The sequence below is a fragment of the Sitophilus oryzae genome, unplaced genomic scaffold (assembly GCF_002938485.1).
Source record: "Sitophilus oryzae breed Bouriz unplaced genomic scaffold, Soryzae_2.0 scaffold_1442_pilon_pilon, whole genome shotgun sequence".
NCBI classification, from domain to species: domain Eukaryota; kingdom Metazoa; phylum Arthropoda; class Insecta; order Coleoptera; family Curculionidae; genus Sitophilus; species Sitophilus oryzae.
Window position 1 is genome coordinate 6334448 of NW_022146107.1, and position 12337 is coordinate 6346784.

The following is a 12337-nucleotide window of genomic DNA, read 5'->3' on the forward strand; positions in this document are numbered from 1 at the left end:
TTTATAACTAAGAATTTATTTTTGAATTTTAGCGCGTCAACTGCACTCGTCTATTTATAACTGCCGTCTTTTTATAACTGCCACAGCCGCCGGCTTTTATACCTACAGCTAAAGATTTCTAGAATAGTCCATAGATCGTTAGGTGCATAGAGAAGGTTTCGATTGTTCTCGTATGTACTACTCCATTCCAGTGGAACTCGATTCTTCTCGAATCTTCGAATGAATCATTACGGTGTCTATTCTTTAATGCGATGTTAAGGTCATCCGAGGGCGGGCCATATAGTTAGGTTAGGTCGAGTCCACACCGGTCCGCAACACTGCCCCCTTCTTAGGTACATGCTCCTCCCGAGATGTACACGGTGAATGAAGGTATTTGCAAAGCTGGCCCCTGGTACATTGCGAAGTCTGGTAGAAATAGCAGTCTACAGTTTTCTCTTCCGATCTCAGCTTTGGGTTGTAGCAGCAAACAAGGATCTCGATTCCCGTAAATCTGAACAAGACTTCAATCATGTTCCGGATTGTACGCCAACTCAAACCATCGAGTCCACACGCCAGCTTCGGAATGGCTAATCGTGCAATGTTGTTGTTTAGCAGGGCTTCTCTCAGTTCAATCAGGGTCTTCCATAGATTGAGATAAGTCGGCTCACTCGGGGACCATTCCTTGGTGACCAGGTAGAAGATGTGTCTTGCTTGACCATATGCATTGTCGGTTAGCCTCAAGACGCTTCCAACCTCTGGATCCTGTCGGCGTAGTTCTCCGACACGCCCAAACTTCTCATTGAACGTCGCAGCGATTCCTCTGGACATCCGCAAATCTCGGGCCACACAATGAGCGAGCGAATAATCAGGAGGCACGGAAAAGAGGTCTCGTTGATCTTCTTTGGTTACACCATAGCGAGCCTTCTCACTGCTGTTGTATCGGGCCATGAAATCGTCAAAGGACATCTCCGAATCAGGGGGATCAAAGCTGCAGGTTCTCACGGTCCCAGCACGATCTTCTATTTCGCCTTGGTAGGGGCTCAAACGGTTGAAATGGACTACCCTCGGCTTTCCTTTTGGCAATTTTTTGATACGGTATACGACGTCATTAATCCGATCCATGACTTCGTATGGCCCTTCTCACGAGGATTGTAGCTTCGGAGATAACCCACGACGTCTCTGCGGGTTGTATAGCCACACCAACTTCCCTGGTTGGTATCCTCCATGCTCAGCTTGAATGTCGTAGTGTTCCTTCATTCGGTTACTAGCACTTTGAATATTTAGGCGGACTCGCCGATGGATGTCGTCCATCCTTTGGCGTAGTCTATGTACATAATCTTCTCCGGCGACATCTTCTCCCGGTCGGCAACCAAACTTCAGATCACAAGGTAGGCGCACTTCCCGTCCCATAACGATGCTGGCTGGAGTTTGCCCCGTGGATTCTTGGACGGATGAACGATAGGCTAACAGGAACAGGTGAAGAAATTTGTCCCAGTCTCTTTGGTGGTCAGAGACTATTTTGGCCAAATAACGTTTGATGGTTCTGTTCATGCGTTCAACCATCCCATCGGATTGTGGATGCAGTGCAGTCGTCCTGGTCTTGCGGATGTTAAGGACTTCACAGACGCCTAGGAACAGATTGGACTCAAAGTTTCTTCCCTGATCTGAATGCAGCTCCATGGGGACATCAAACCTGCAGATCCATTCCTTAACAAGAGCATCAGCAATGGTGGACGCTTCTTGATTTGGCAACGCGTAGGCCTCGACCCATTTGCTGAAGTAATCCATTACTACCACAATGTATTTGTTGCCATCGTTCGTCTCCGGGAAAGGACCAGCCACGTCGATCGCTATTCGTTCGAAAGGACTGCCTATATTGTACTGGCGCATTGGAGCTTTACCACGCTTTTGTGGTCCATTGATAGCAGCGCAAACGTCGCATTTCTTGCACCAGGCCCTCACGTCATCTGTGCAGTTCACCCAATAGAACCGTTCACGCAGCTTGCCAAGGGTCTTGCTAACACCAAGATGTCCACCGCTGGTTCCATTGTGAACTTCCGCCAAGACTTCCGGGACCCTCTTCTTTGGAATGACGATCTGCGTTCTCTCTTCTTGTCCCTCTGGTCTCTCAATCACACGGCGAAGTAATCCGTTATCTATTGCCAATGAATTCCACTGGGACCAGTACGACTTCACGTTCGGCGAATATCTGCAAACTTCCTTCCACGTTGGTCTCTGGTCCGCGTTTTTCCAGTTAATCACCAAGCCCAACTCTGGATCACTGATTTGGTCATTTGCAAGATCTTCGGTTTGCCAACTATCACCAACCACAGTGGTCCTTTCACTTCTTTCTCTTCTTTGCAACGATTTCCCATCTGTCCGCAATTCCAACAGCGAATCGATCCCCCCTTCTTGCTCATATACTGATCCAGTACTTTCCGCACAATCCTTTCCACTTTGTAATCGTCGGAACTCTCCTCAACAGCCCGCAACAATCCTAGAGACCTAGAGCATTCTTTCGCGGCCTCAAATTCCAGGGCACGTGCTAGGGCTTCTCCCAAATGTGTTGGATGAGCTAAAAGAAGTGTTTGCCTTGTCTCGTTGTCACGTAAACCATCAATAAAAGCCTGTACTTTTAAGCGCTCCATAACATTTTCGGGCATAGGAGGGTACGCAAGGCGAACAAGGCGGACTATTTCAGCTTGATATTCTCTTAGGGTCTCATTAGGCTGCTGAACACGATTTTTGAACTGGGAATGGTAGACATGTTCCAAATGAGCTTGGCCGTACCTCATTTCTAAATATCGTACCAATTACTGATAATCTCCCTGTTCCGATGGTGACAGTGTCTGCAGAATGTCAGTCGCATCGCCTCGCAGTGCGACAGTCAAAGCCTTTTCAGCGATTGTCCATCCGTTCGCTTTCGCAGCGGCCTCAAACTGGCAAAAATAATTGGCCCAAGCGGTTTTTCCGTCAAACTATGGAGGCTTAATAACTGACTTTGAGATATACTTATTTTCGACGAGCGTCGGGTCCTTCGATGATTCTTGACATTTTGGTGAATTTGCCTTTGCTATTTGTTCTTTCAAAATTTCGATTTTTCTATTTACATCTTCCTCAATCTCTGTTATTTTGTCTTGTAGCTCCGTAGAATTCTCTATAATCTTTTCTTCTAAATTAAGTATTTTGTTATTAAAGCTGGCCTGTATGTCTTTAGAATTTTCTGCGATTTTATCTTCTAAAATATTAATTAAATCCTGGGAATTTTCCATAATTTTATCACTGATTTTATCTTCTAATTTATTCATTTTATCATTTAAACTATTCAAATTGCCGTTTAAATTGTCTTGCAATTTTTGTAAGGACGAGTCAAGGTCACTTTCCTACTCAAAGCAAAATGTGTCAGGATCCTCACCTTCCTCCACCAAAACGTCTCTCAGTCTAGCTTGCAAAATGCTTTTCTTTCCATCTGTCTCGCACTCTCTCTCTTCCAATATGCATTTCAGTTCGGACACTTTCAAGTCTTTCAACAATTTTTTCGAAGTCATTGTCAGTCTTATTTATTTTTTTCTAGTCTATCACACACGCCACACTTGACACCAATTGTTACGTTTTTCGTCGGTTCCGTGTGGATACAAAGTCACAATTTATTTAAACACTATTTATTTAAAAAACTTAAAGAACTATTTACAAACGATTTATAACTAAGAATTTATTTTTGAATTTTAGCGCGTCAACTGCACTCGTCTATTTATAACTGCCCTCTCTAGGCCACAGCCGCCGGCTTTTATACCTACAGCTAAAGATTTCTAGAATAGTCCATAGATTGTTAGGTGCATAGAGAAGGTTTCGATTGTTCTCGTATGTACTACTCCATTCCAGTGGAACTCGATTCTTCTCGAATCTTCGAATGAATCATTACGGTGTCTATTCTTTAATGCGATGTTAAGGTCATCCGAGGGCGGGCCATATAGTTAGGTTAAGTCGAGTCCACACCGGTCCGCAACAATACCAATCCCCCATTTCTCTCCTCATGTCATGCTGACGTTCTGAAAAATTTATTTACCACTTTGTCAAAAGCAAAGTTGTTCTATACAATGTCACAATAACCTTAACATGTCAAAATACTTGACACATAAATATACACTGCCTAAATATTCGAAAAAAATGAGTAGAGTCGTATTCATTTTTTTGGAACCAGCTGTACTTTTGCTAAGAGACGTGGAAGGGGATATAGCAGATTTGTAGCAGTCCACCGGTCGACCCAATCAGTACCTCTGTCAGTACTTAAAGTTCTAGGGAAAGGTATACATCATGCGTTCAGCTTCACGATTTAATTACGTCTCGCGATACTTTATTTGTTTATTTATTGAGTCGTTGTAATTTTCCCTATAGCTTGAAACATTTTAAGTGCAAGTTAGAAACACTTGCATTTTTGGTAAAAAATAAGTGGAATTGAGTTGGTGTTTGGTTTGGTTTTTGCGCTATTAGAATTCTGAATTCAAAATGAATCGATATCTCAAAACCTATTAAAAATAATTGATTGTAGTTTTTATCAAAAACTTTTTTAACATTTCTGTTATATTTTCTTCGCAGACAGTATGTGAAAATCTTTATAAATAAAAAAGTTACACGATTGCTGAAAACTGCTATTCACTAAAAGTAAATGGATAGGTTCTTTAAAATTTTTGAATGGAAAAAACAACCTTATCGAACTTTTCTTATTTAAACATATTGTAAAAGATCCGATCTTCAAAATAAAAAAAGTTTCAATATCTAAAGTGGTTCTTAAGTTATGGCGTGTTGTGTTAAAAAGTTGAGTTTTTAAATTATCGCGATTACTGACGTTTAATCGTTATAAAAAAATGGACACCTTAACGATATCCTTATAATTCCATTTCAGATGCTCAGAAACATATCTAATGATTTTATCTAGTTATCTTTTCGAAAAAAAGTCGTTTAACCCGCCGTTACACGCGTCTCTTACTGTAACGTCGTTGCACGCGTGTGAGCGTCTCCTTCACGTACATAAATTTAAATAGTATAATGGGAGAATGAATATCAGTATGCACAAAATTGCATACGCTTATGTGTACAAATAAATGAAAGTCTCATAATCCATACTAATTATATTTATTTACCAAAACAAAGTGAATACCTTAATGATAATACAAATCTGCGTAAAAAGTTTTATAGATAACGAATACATCTACTCAGATTCTTCTCTCTATTTTGCAACAGAAAGTATACAAAGTTTTTGTATGCTCCTTGCAAATCGGCCACAGTTTACACATATACATACATCTTACAGCACTTTGAGTCTTTCAGTTTTTTCTCCTTGGACAGTAGACTCACGTTGCACTTCCAGCGGCGCAGCTTCATCTTCAATCTCCAAATGGTCCCTAATTTGCATTCTCGACAATACGGGGAGCGTTCTGATATTTGCTCATAACATTTGATGAGGTTTAATCAGCTCGAAGAGCTCGAAGGCTAAGTTTTTTAAATATTTACGTCGTGCCATTTCAATACCAGTATTTTCAAAATATAATCATATTGTATATCATATATTAATATGATTATTAATTAATAATCATATTTTAGTAAAACATCACAAACTTACCAAAATATTTGAACAAAAACCAAAATTTTACGTGAAATTACAGACGAACGTGATTGCACGCGCAGTGAGGAGAACGCTCACATCAAGTACACTATCACTTCGATCAGATGGGGTGCCATACTGATCGCTCGAAATATTCTGCAACGTTATTCCCCCTTACTTAAAAACGATGCCAAAGGCATACCTGGACGCTCAAGGTTATTGTATTATCTACAACAATTTCCTCGTACAAAAACCAATGTTGTGAGGGATTCCCTCATAGCGCGTGTAACGGAGGGTTAAAAATAAGCGGTTTGCGATCGTGACTTTACTTTACCTGATAGGGAAAGGCGTACCGGCAACGCCGCAACAGCACACCGTCGCATTTGTCTCACTTCGACTTAATAAGATCCCTGTGCGATTTACTTCCACACATGTAAGTACCGACCCAAAAGTAACAGTTGCCAGCACGGTATAGGTTATCACTAGAATATTTTGCAAGAAACATGTGCGCCACTAACTTTTTTCTCTTGTTAGCAAAATGGTGTAGGCCGTTTAATGCCGATTAAAAGTTGTATCTTGATATTTTGTCGATTTTGATCCTGATAAAATAAAAGCAATTTTATTGATCACGTATTAATAAAATTAAAATCAAATTAATGAACTATTTATTTTGTTATTAAATTTTATTAAAATTTATAATACTGATGTTACTACCTGCAGCAAAGTCAAGAAAAAAATATTGGTATTTAAGATAATTACAAAAGACCTTTTTTTAAAGATTTAACATCCTGTAACTTTAAAAAACCAGCTACACAACTGTGCTAACAAAAAAAAGTCAGTGGCACACATATTTTTTTTTTTAGAAAAATATGCCACTGATAACCCATATGCACGTCCTTGGTGAATCTGTAGACACTCTTTTAGCATTAAAATATGTCACACTTTATAATAACTTTTACCCTCAAAATTTCATTCGAATCGCTAAAAGCACTTGGTTACTTGGTTAGGTCGAATCACTAACAGCTCTTGAGAGAAAATTATAATAAATCGAAAAAAAAGTAAGTCTTTAACCCCCTGTAGTTACGAAAAAAGCAGAATCGGATCTATATTGATATAAGAAATAAATGTTATTTTTACCTGAGGAATCTCCCTACGAGAAATGGTACAAAAAAGGTTTGTGCAAACCTCCTATCTTCACTAATAACGGAGATACCGTATGATTTCAACTAAAATGGTATACCCCGTACATACAGTGCATATCACCCTAATATGGATTAAATTCGGTAACAAATAAAAATTTCCGACGATATTTTTATATTCACTACGCGAATGTAAGCCTTTAAAATGAACATTTAACGATCGCCTTTAGCTGAAAATGTGCTTCGGAAAACACTTCTAATTTACAAGGTATCCCATAAAAAAAATTATGTTAATAACGGTGACATTTGACAGTAAAACTTTGGCAAAAATTAATAAAACTTGCTTTACTAAAAACCCTATAATTTGTAATTTAGTGATCGTTCTATCTCTAAAAATAAAAGTTTTAGCCAGTTAAAAGTGGATACAATAAAATGCCAACTTTGTACATCTCATATGTTTCAACGAACTTCAAGACAGCCACGAGCGAAACAATAGAGCAAAACGTAATTTTGACAGAACTGCTAATTAGCATCGTATTTATAAAAATCCAGTATAAGTAAAATAAATAAAATATTCTTACTTTTGTCTCTTAAATAGCACGGAATTGACTTTATCACATGTCCACAAGGAGACTGAATGTTGCACTCTACTATTTCCCTGCATTCTTCAGTACACGAAGATTTACAACTATTTTTGCATTTATGACCACAAGGTAACAATCTTGGACATATACGGTTCAGACAGTGTTTTTGCAAAGGTTCTTCTGAACATTTCAATGTAACTTTATGTCCGCATACTGGAATTTCTTTCCCCACCTAAATTATACAAAGCATGAATACATACGTGCAAAGAAAAACGGAAGATGAGTTATTTTTTAAGAATAGACGTTTTCTTTTTCATATAAAATCTTTCGATTTGTCTTTATTATTGAAAATTAATTGTTAATATACGGTAAACTAAAATTACTATATGCATTTCCCTCAATCTCAATTTGCACAAACATATTTACCATGTAATGGGTTTAATGTTATATGCAGTGTTGTAGTGGAGAGACGGTTCCCATTCTTAACGAGGGAACGTTCCCTAGAGCATATATAAGCATAAATGGTCTTGCATAAGCACAAACAAGAACGTCCCCTATCAACAATTTTTACCTTTTTAAGGACATTCTTTATTTTCTAAATAACATAAGAATTTTACAAAAATCAAACATTCTCTATAGGCTTGGTGCATTCTCCGCCGGTGCTGCCACCATCGGAGAATATCTTAAAAAACTAGCATATACAAATACACGGATTTAAATAGCGAGTATACGGAAAATTTATTATATAATTATTCTAAAAGTGTTAGGAAGTATAATTTGTGGAAATTCTAAAAATAAAAAAGTAAATATTTTGATATCTTCAGAAGGTCTAACTTGTATTATCATTTATTATTCCAGCTAAAAAAACTTTTTAGATGAGTTCATCTACGGTAGCAAGCATAGTTTTAATCACCGGTTTTGCGAGTGGGGTCATAATTGGCGCTATTTCGTCTATAACGAAAATTTTTAAAGGTACATAATTATAATTTTAGATGTTCATAAAACATTTAATCACTAGTCGATTAAAAAAGTATACCATTAATATTGCGCGAATTATATTTTATCCTCTCATAGTATAAGTTTATTTAATTTTTTTATTATGTCGAGCAATTTGTTTACTCACTGGTTTCGTCGAACTGCTTGAATCCATTTTTTCTTTTGATCAAATCGGTGTGAGAAACTATGAAGCCATAAAATATTGTTTCGGTAGAGTTGAATATCCAGGAAACTTGAGTTATTGAATGTTACTGCACCCAACAACGCCCTAATTACGGTCTCCTTTACGCGTTAACATTTTTTTGGCAATATTATTAACATTTGAAATTGTCACAACACAACACAGCGCTTAGTTCTATTTTTTTTCACTTATTTTTTACTACCCGAAACAGCGTTACATCACACAAACCTCGTACCTCGTACCTGACTGTTTTATAGTCTCCATAACATCACTAACAAAAAACTAAAATACTTAATATTATGACAAAGCCACGATTTCAATATTTTAATGCGATCAACATGAACTGTAACCGAGACGGCCGCGGCGGCGTGAAATACATACTGATAATTTCCGAGTTCTGCCATTGAAGCGCTGCGATCGGAATTTGTTGAAATCAATTGAAATGCACCAAGCCTATAGGAGCTATCCCAAACTGTACACCGTAAATATGAATAAATATAAATTAAAGTTTTCAAAAATATTTTCCAGAGGAATATCATAAAAAAAGGGAAAAAAATGTTTTACAAATCAATTCTTTTATTTGTCTAAAAAGCCAGCATCATTAACTCTTGAGCAGTATGAATGCTTAATTGATTTGACTTCGGATTCTTCGATAAAAGAATCATTTGAAAATAGGAATTTCCTTTCTGAATTTTGATGAAAAAAGGTTAAATGAAAAAATACCCTTAGCAAAATCTATATTTTGTTACTATTATCAATTGTAATTTGTGATATTATTTAATTACCATTATTAGAATAATTACCTTAAATGGACATGGACCACAGGGAGCATTGCATTTGCTTTTACAAGGATGACCACAAGGCAATATTTTCTTGCAATTTCTAGGACAAATAATATTTTCTATATTCGTATTACAAGCTATATCTGCGAATACGTGTCCACATGACCGCTCTTTTCTTACAGGAACAGTGCATTCTTCACAGGGCAAATAACAGTATAATGTACACATATGTTTTTCCTCTTGTGTGCAGCCAACTTTTGGTAAAGCACAGGGACTATTACATTTATACTAAAACGTAGTAATAAAGAGTAAGTATAATTATTTAATATGAAAATTTATATATAATCATATGAAATATGAAAAAAAAAACGACACCGTAAACTGCAAAAATAGAAAATTAAAATTGCCGTCATGACACTTGACATGTTAAAATACAGTTTTTTATTTATTAGGCACACTATTCACATGATTTTTCATGTTTTTCTGTGGCAACTATTTTAGGGGTCATTTTTATATGGGTATAATAATAATATATAAATAAACTTGATATAAACCTGACCTTCAAATGATCGGGATCCACTCTGATATGACACTGCCTCTTACATGTATGTCCACATGAATCTACTCTTATATTGCATGGATAAGGACAAGCAAACGTTATCGGATCTGATGAGCATGGCTTATTTGTTTCATGATTACATGGAAGCTTCGTAGGTACTAACTCAGGACACTTATAAGTATCTGGGTTAATATAACATGCAATTGTAACTAAGTGACCACAATTCAAATGACGCTGTACTGGATAATGACAAGGTCCGCAATCTTCATAACACCTTTTCTTGCAGGTGTGTTCAGAATTATCACATAATAATCTATAATATGAAAACGTCAAATTAACTGACGTTAACGTAAAATTAAAACTGTTATCATAGATAAATGAAACAAGTTTAGATTGGAAAGTGCCCATAAGGACAATATAAACACTATTTGGCGCTATTCTTGCAACGGTCGCGACCCAAAACTTTTGAAAATTTCGGAGCGGTTCGGCTTTTTCCGGAATTATATCGCCAAATATTGTTTATTCAAATTTATTATTATTTTCGTTTAATTTTATAAATAAAATACAGTATGTTGCAAACAAGAAACTTTATTTTATATAAGGACGCATGTATGAAATACCTATGAAACATTGGAAACCGACGTTATGCCACGATCCACGATGGTTTTTGCAGTTCACAGTTCACAGCACAGCTTTTTAAGTTTTTAATGCCACTTTTTCACAATTATCACCGGTTGGAGTAAATAAAACTTGAATTAAACTCACAATATAGCAATAATTACTTTGAAAATGGATGCTATAAACACTTTTCGGAATTTCTTTAATGAGAGCGGTTTAGATTTTGAAAGATTATTATGATTTTTGAAGATTCTGACTTTGACAAGAAAAAATTATTTCTGTTTTTGTTTGCCGTTGTTCTTAGCGACCGCTATAGCAGCGCCAGATCGCGTATAACGGTCGCGACCCAAAATTTTTACGGGCTTTCCAATCTAAACTTGTTGCCTTTATCTATGACTGTTATGTTCTATTTTAACTGTAACTTACAGGCGGCAAGGTTCATTACATTTGAACTGAGCATGGTCCCGATCTCCCACATGGCATGTCCGTTTACAATTATGACCACAAGCCAACAAAACATTACACGGAAGACTGCAGCCACCTTCAGAAATTATTTCAAAGTCTTCCGCCGATTTAACTTGGGTAAAATTGTAAGGATGTATTTGGCATTTCAATGTCAACGCATCGCCTATAGCATTCTGACTTTGAAGGGTCTCATTTACTTTATCCCAAATCTTAAAAAATAAGGATCTTTAGCAACATTTTAAACCACTAGAGTATTTATAAAATTGTTTATACTTTTATGATAGTTTAGCCTACATGAGTTAAATTATTGAAAAACTTTTTGTCTTACAAATTAATATGCGTTAGTATTTTTTATAACGAGTTTACCACACTATCGAGTGGTTTGGTCACTTTCTTTCGCCTGTTGTCATGAAATCGACAACTTTAATTCATCCAACTGAAAAATTAGAAAATTTATTTTGTCGGACGCAGTTATCATGGGTGTTCCGATAGTCAAGCAGCACTAAAAGCGATCAACTCAGTAACCATCAATTCGTAGTTAGTCAAAGAATGCCTAGAGAAGCTGAACAAATTATGCAAAAAAAATAAAGCCCTACTACTCTGGGCGCCAGCTCACCAAGGGAGAAGACAATGAAAAAGCAAACGATCTACCTAGAACAGGAGAAAACAATACACTAACTGGATCAGAACCTTTCTGCTTCCCAAGTAGAAACCAACTTAAAGCGGAACTAAAGAACCTGGAAGACTCCATCCGTAAACTGGAACGGTAATTCTCCAACGGTCTAAGAGACTTGATGAAATTTCTCAGAACTTACGACAGAGAATAATAAAAGATTTTCCTTGATTTCACTTGTCACGGGGTATGCACGGGTTTTTTAACGGGACACTGCCCCCTCACGGGACACTGAACATTAGATTGAAGCTAAGAAACAACAATATGTAGTTATAAATTATGTTTAAATAAATATATATTTAATGTAAAAATAGTTAAAATAATATCTTTAATATGAATGTATTTATAATATAATTAAATAATATATAAAGCACTATAAAAATAATTAAACAATTATATATAAATATAAAATAAATGTCTTCAGGAATCACAATTTATGTCTAATTATTCGTAATTACACAACGGCGGATACAGATTCGGTGAGGAAAGTGAGGAAATACCAGAACACTTCGTTACTGAGTGCGCCGAGACGACAACCATTCGTGCCATAAACTTTGGTACAACTGATATCGGAGATGGAGAACTAGCCTCTGTAAAGCCGTCTCGATACTGTCTTTTGTCAAAGCCCTAAGATATAATGAAGAATAAGAAAGAGGGACACATAACAGATCTGTAGGGTCACGGTGATTAACCCCCCTCCCAAACATCTCTACCATCTCTGTCTACACTCTACCATCGGTGTCCAACAGATTTAATCAA

At 36.8% G+C, this 12337-nt stretch overlaps 1 protein-coding gene across 3 annotated transcripts in view; it reads right to left on the minus strand.

The window, feature by feature from the left end:
* Nucleotides 1-12337, minus strand: part of LOC115877149 (NFX1-type zinc finger-containing protein 1-like) — a 56433-nt gene that overhangs the window by 12800 nt on the left and 31296 nt on the right. For all 3 annotated transcript variants that reach the window (XM_030893302.1, XM_030893301.1, XM_030893303.1), the window contains exons 13-16: nt 10867-11114; nt 9823-10135; nt 9285-9551; nt 7302-7536 (exon numbers count right to left, since the gene is read on the minus strand). In XM_030893302.1, coding sequence (XP_030749162.1) covers nt 7302-7536; nt 9285-9551; nt 9823-10135; nt 10867-11114 — 1063 coding nt within the window. The remainder of the gene's footprint in view (nt 1-7301; nt 7537-9284; nt 9552-9822; nt 10136-10866; nt 11115-12337) is intronic.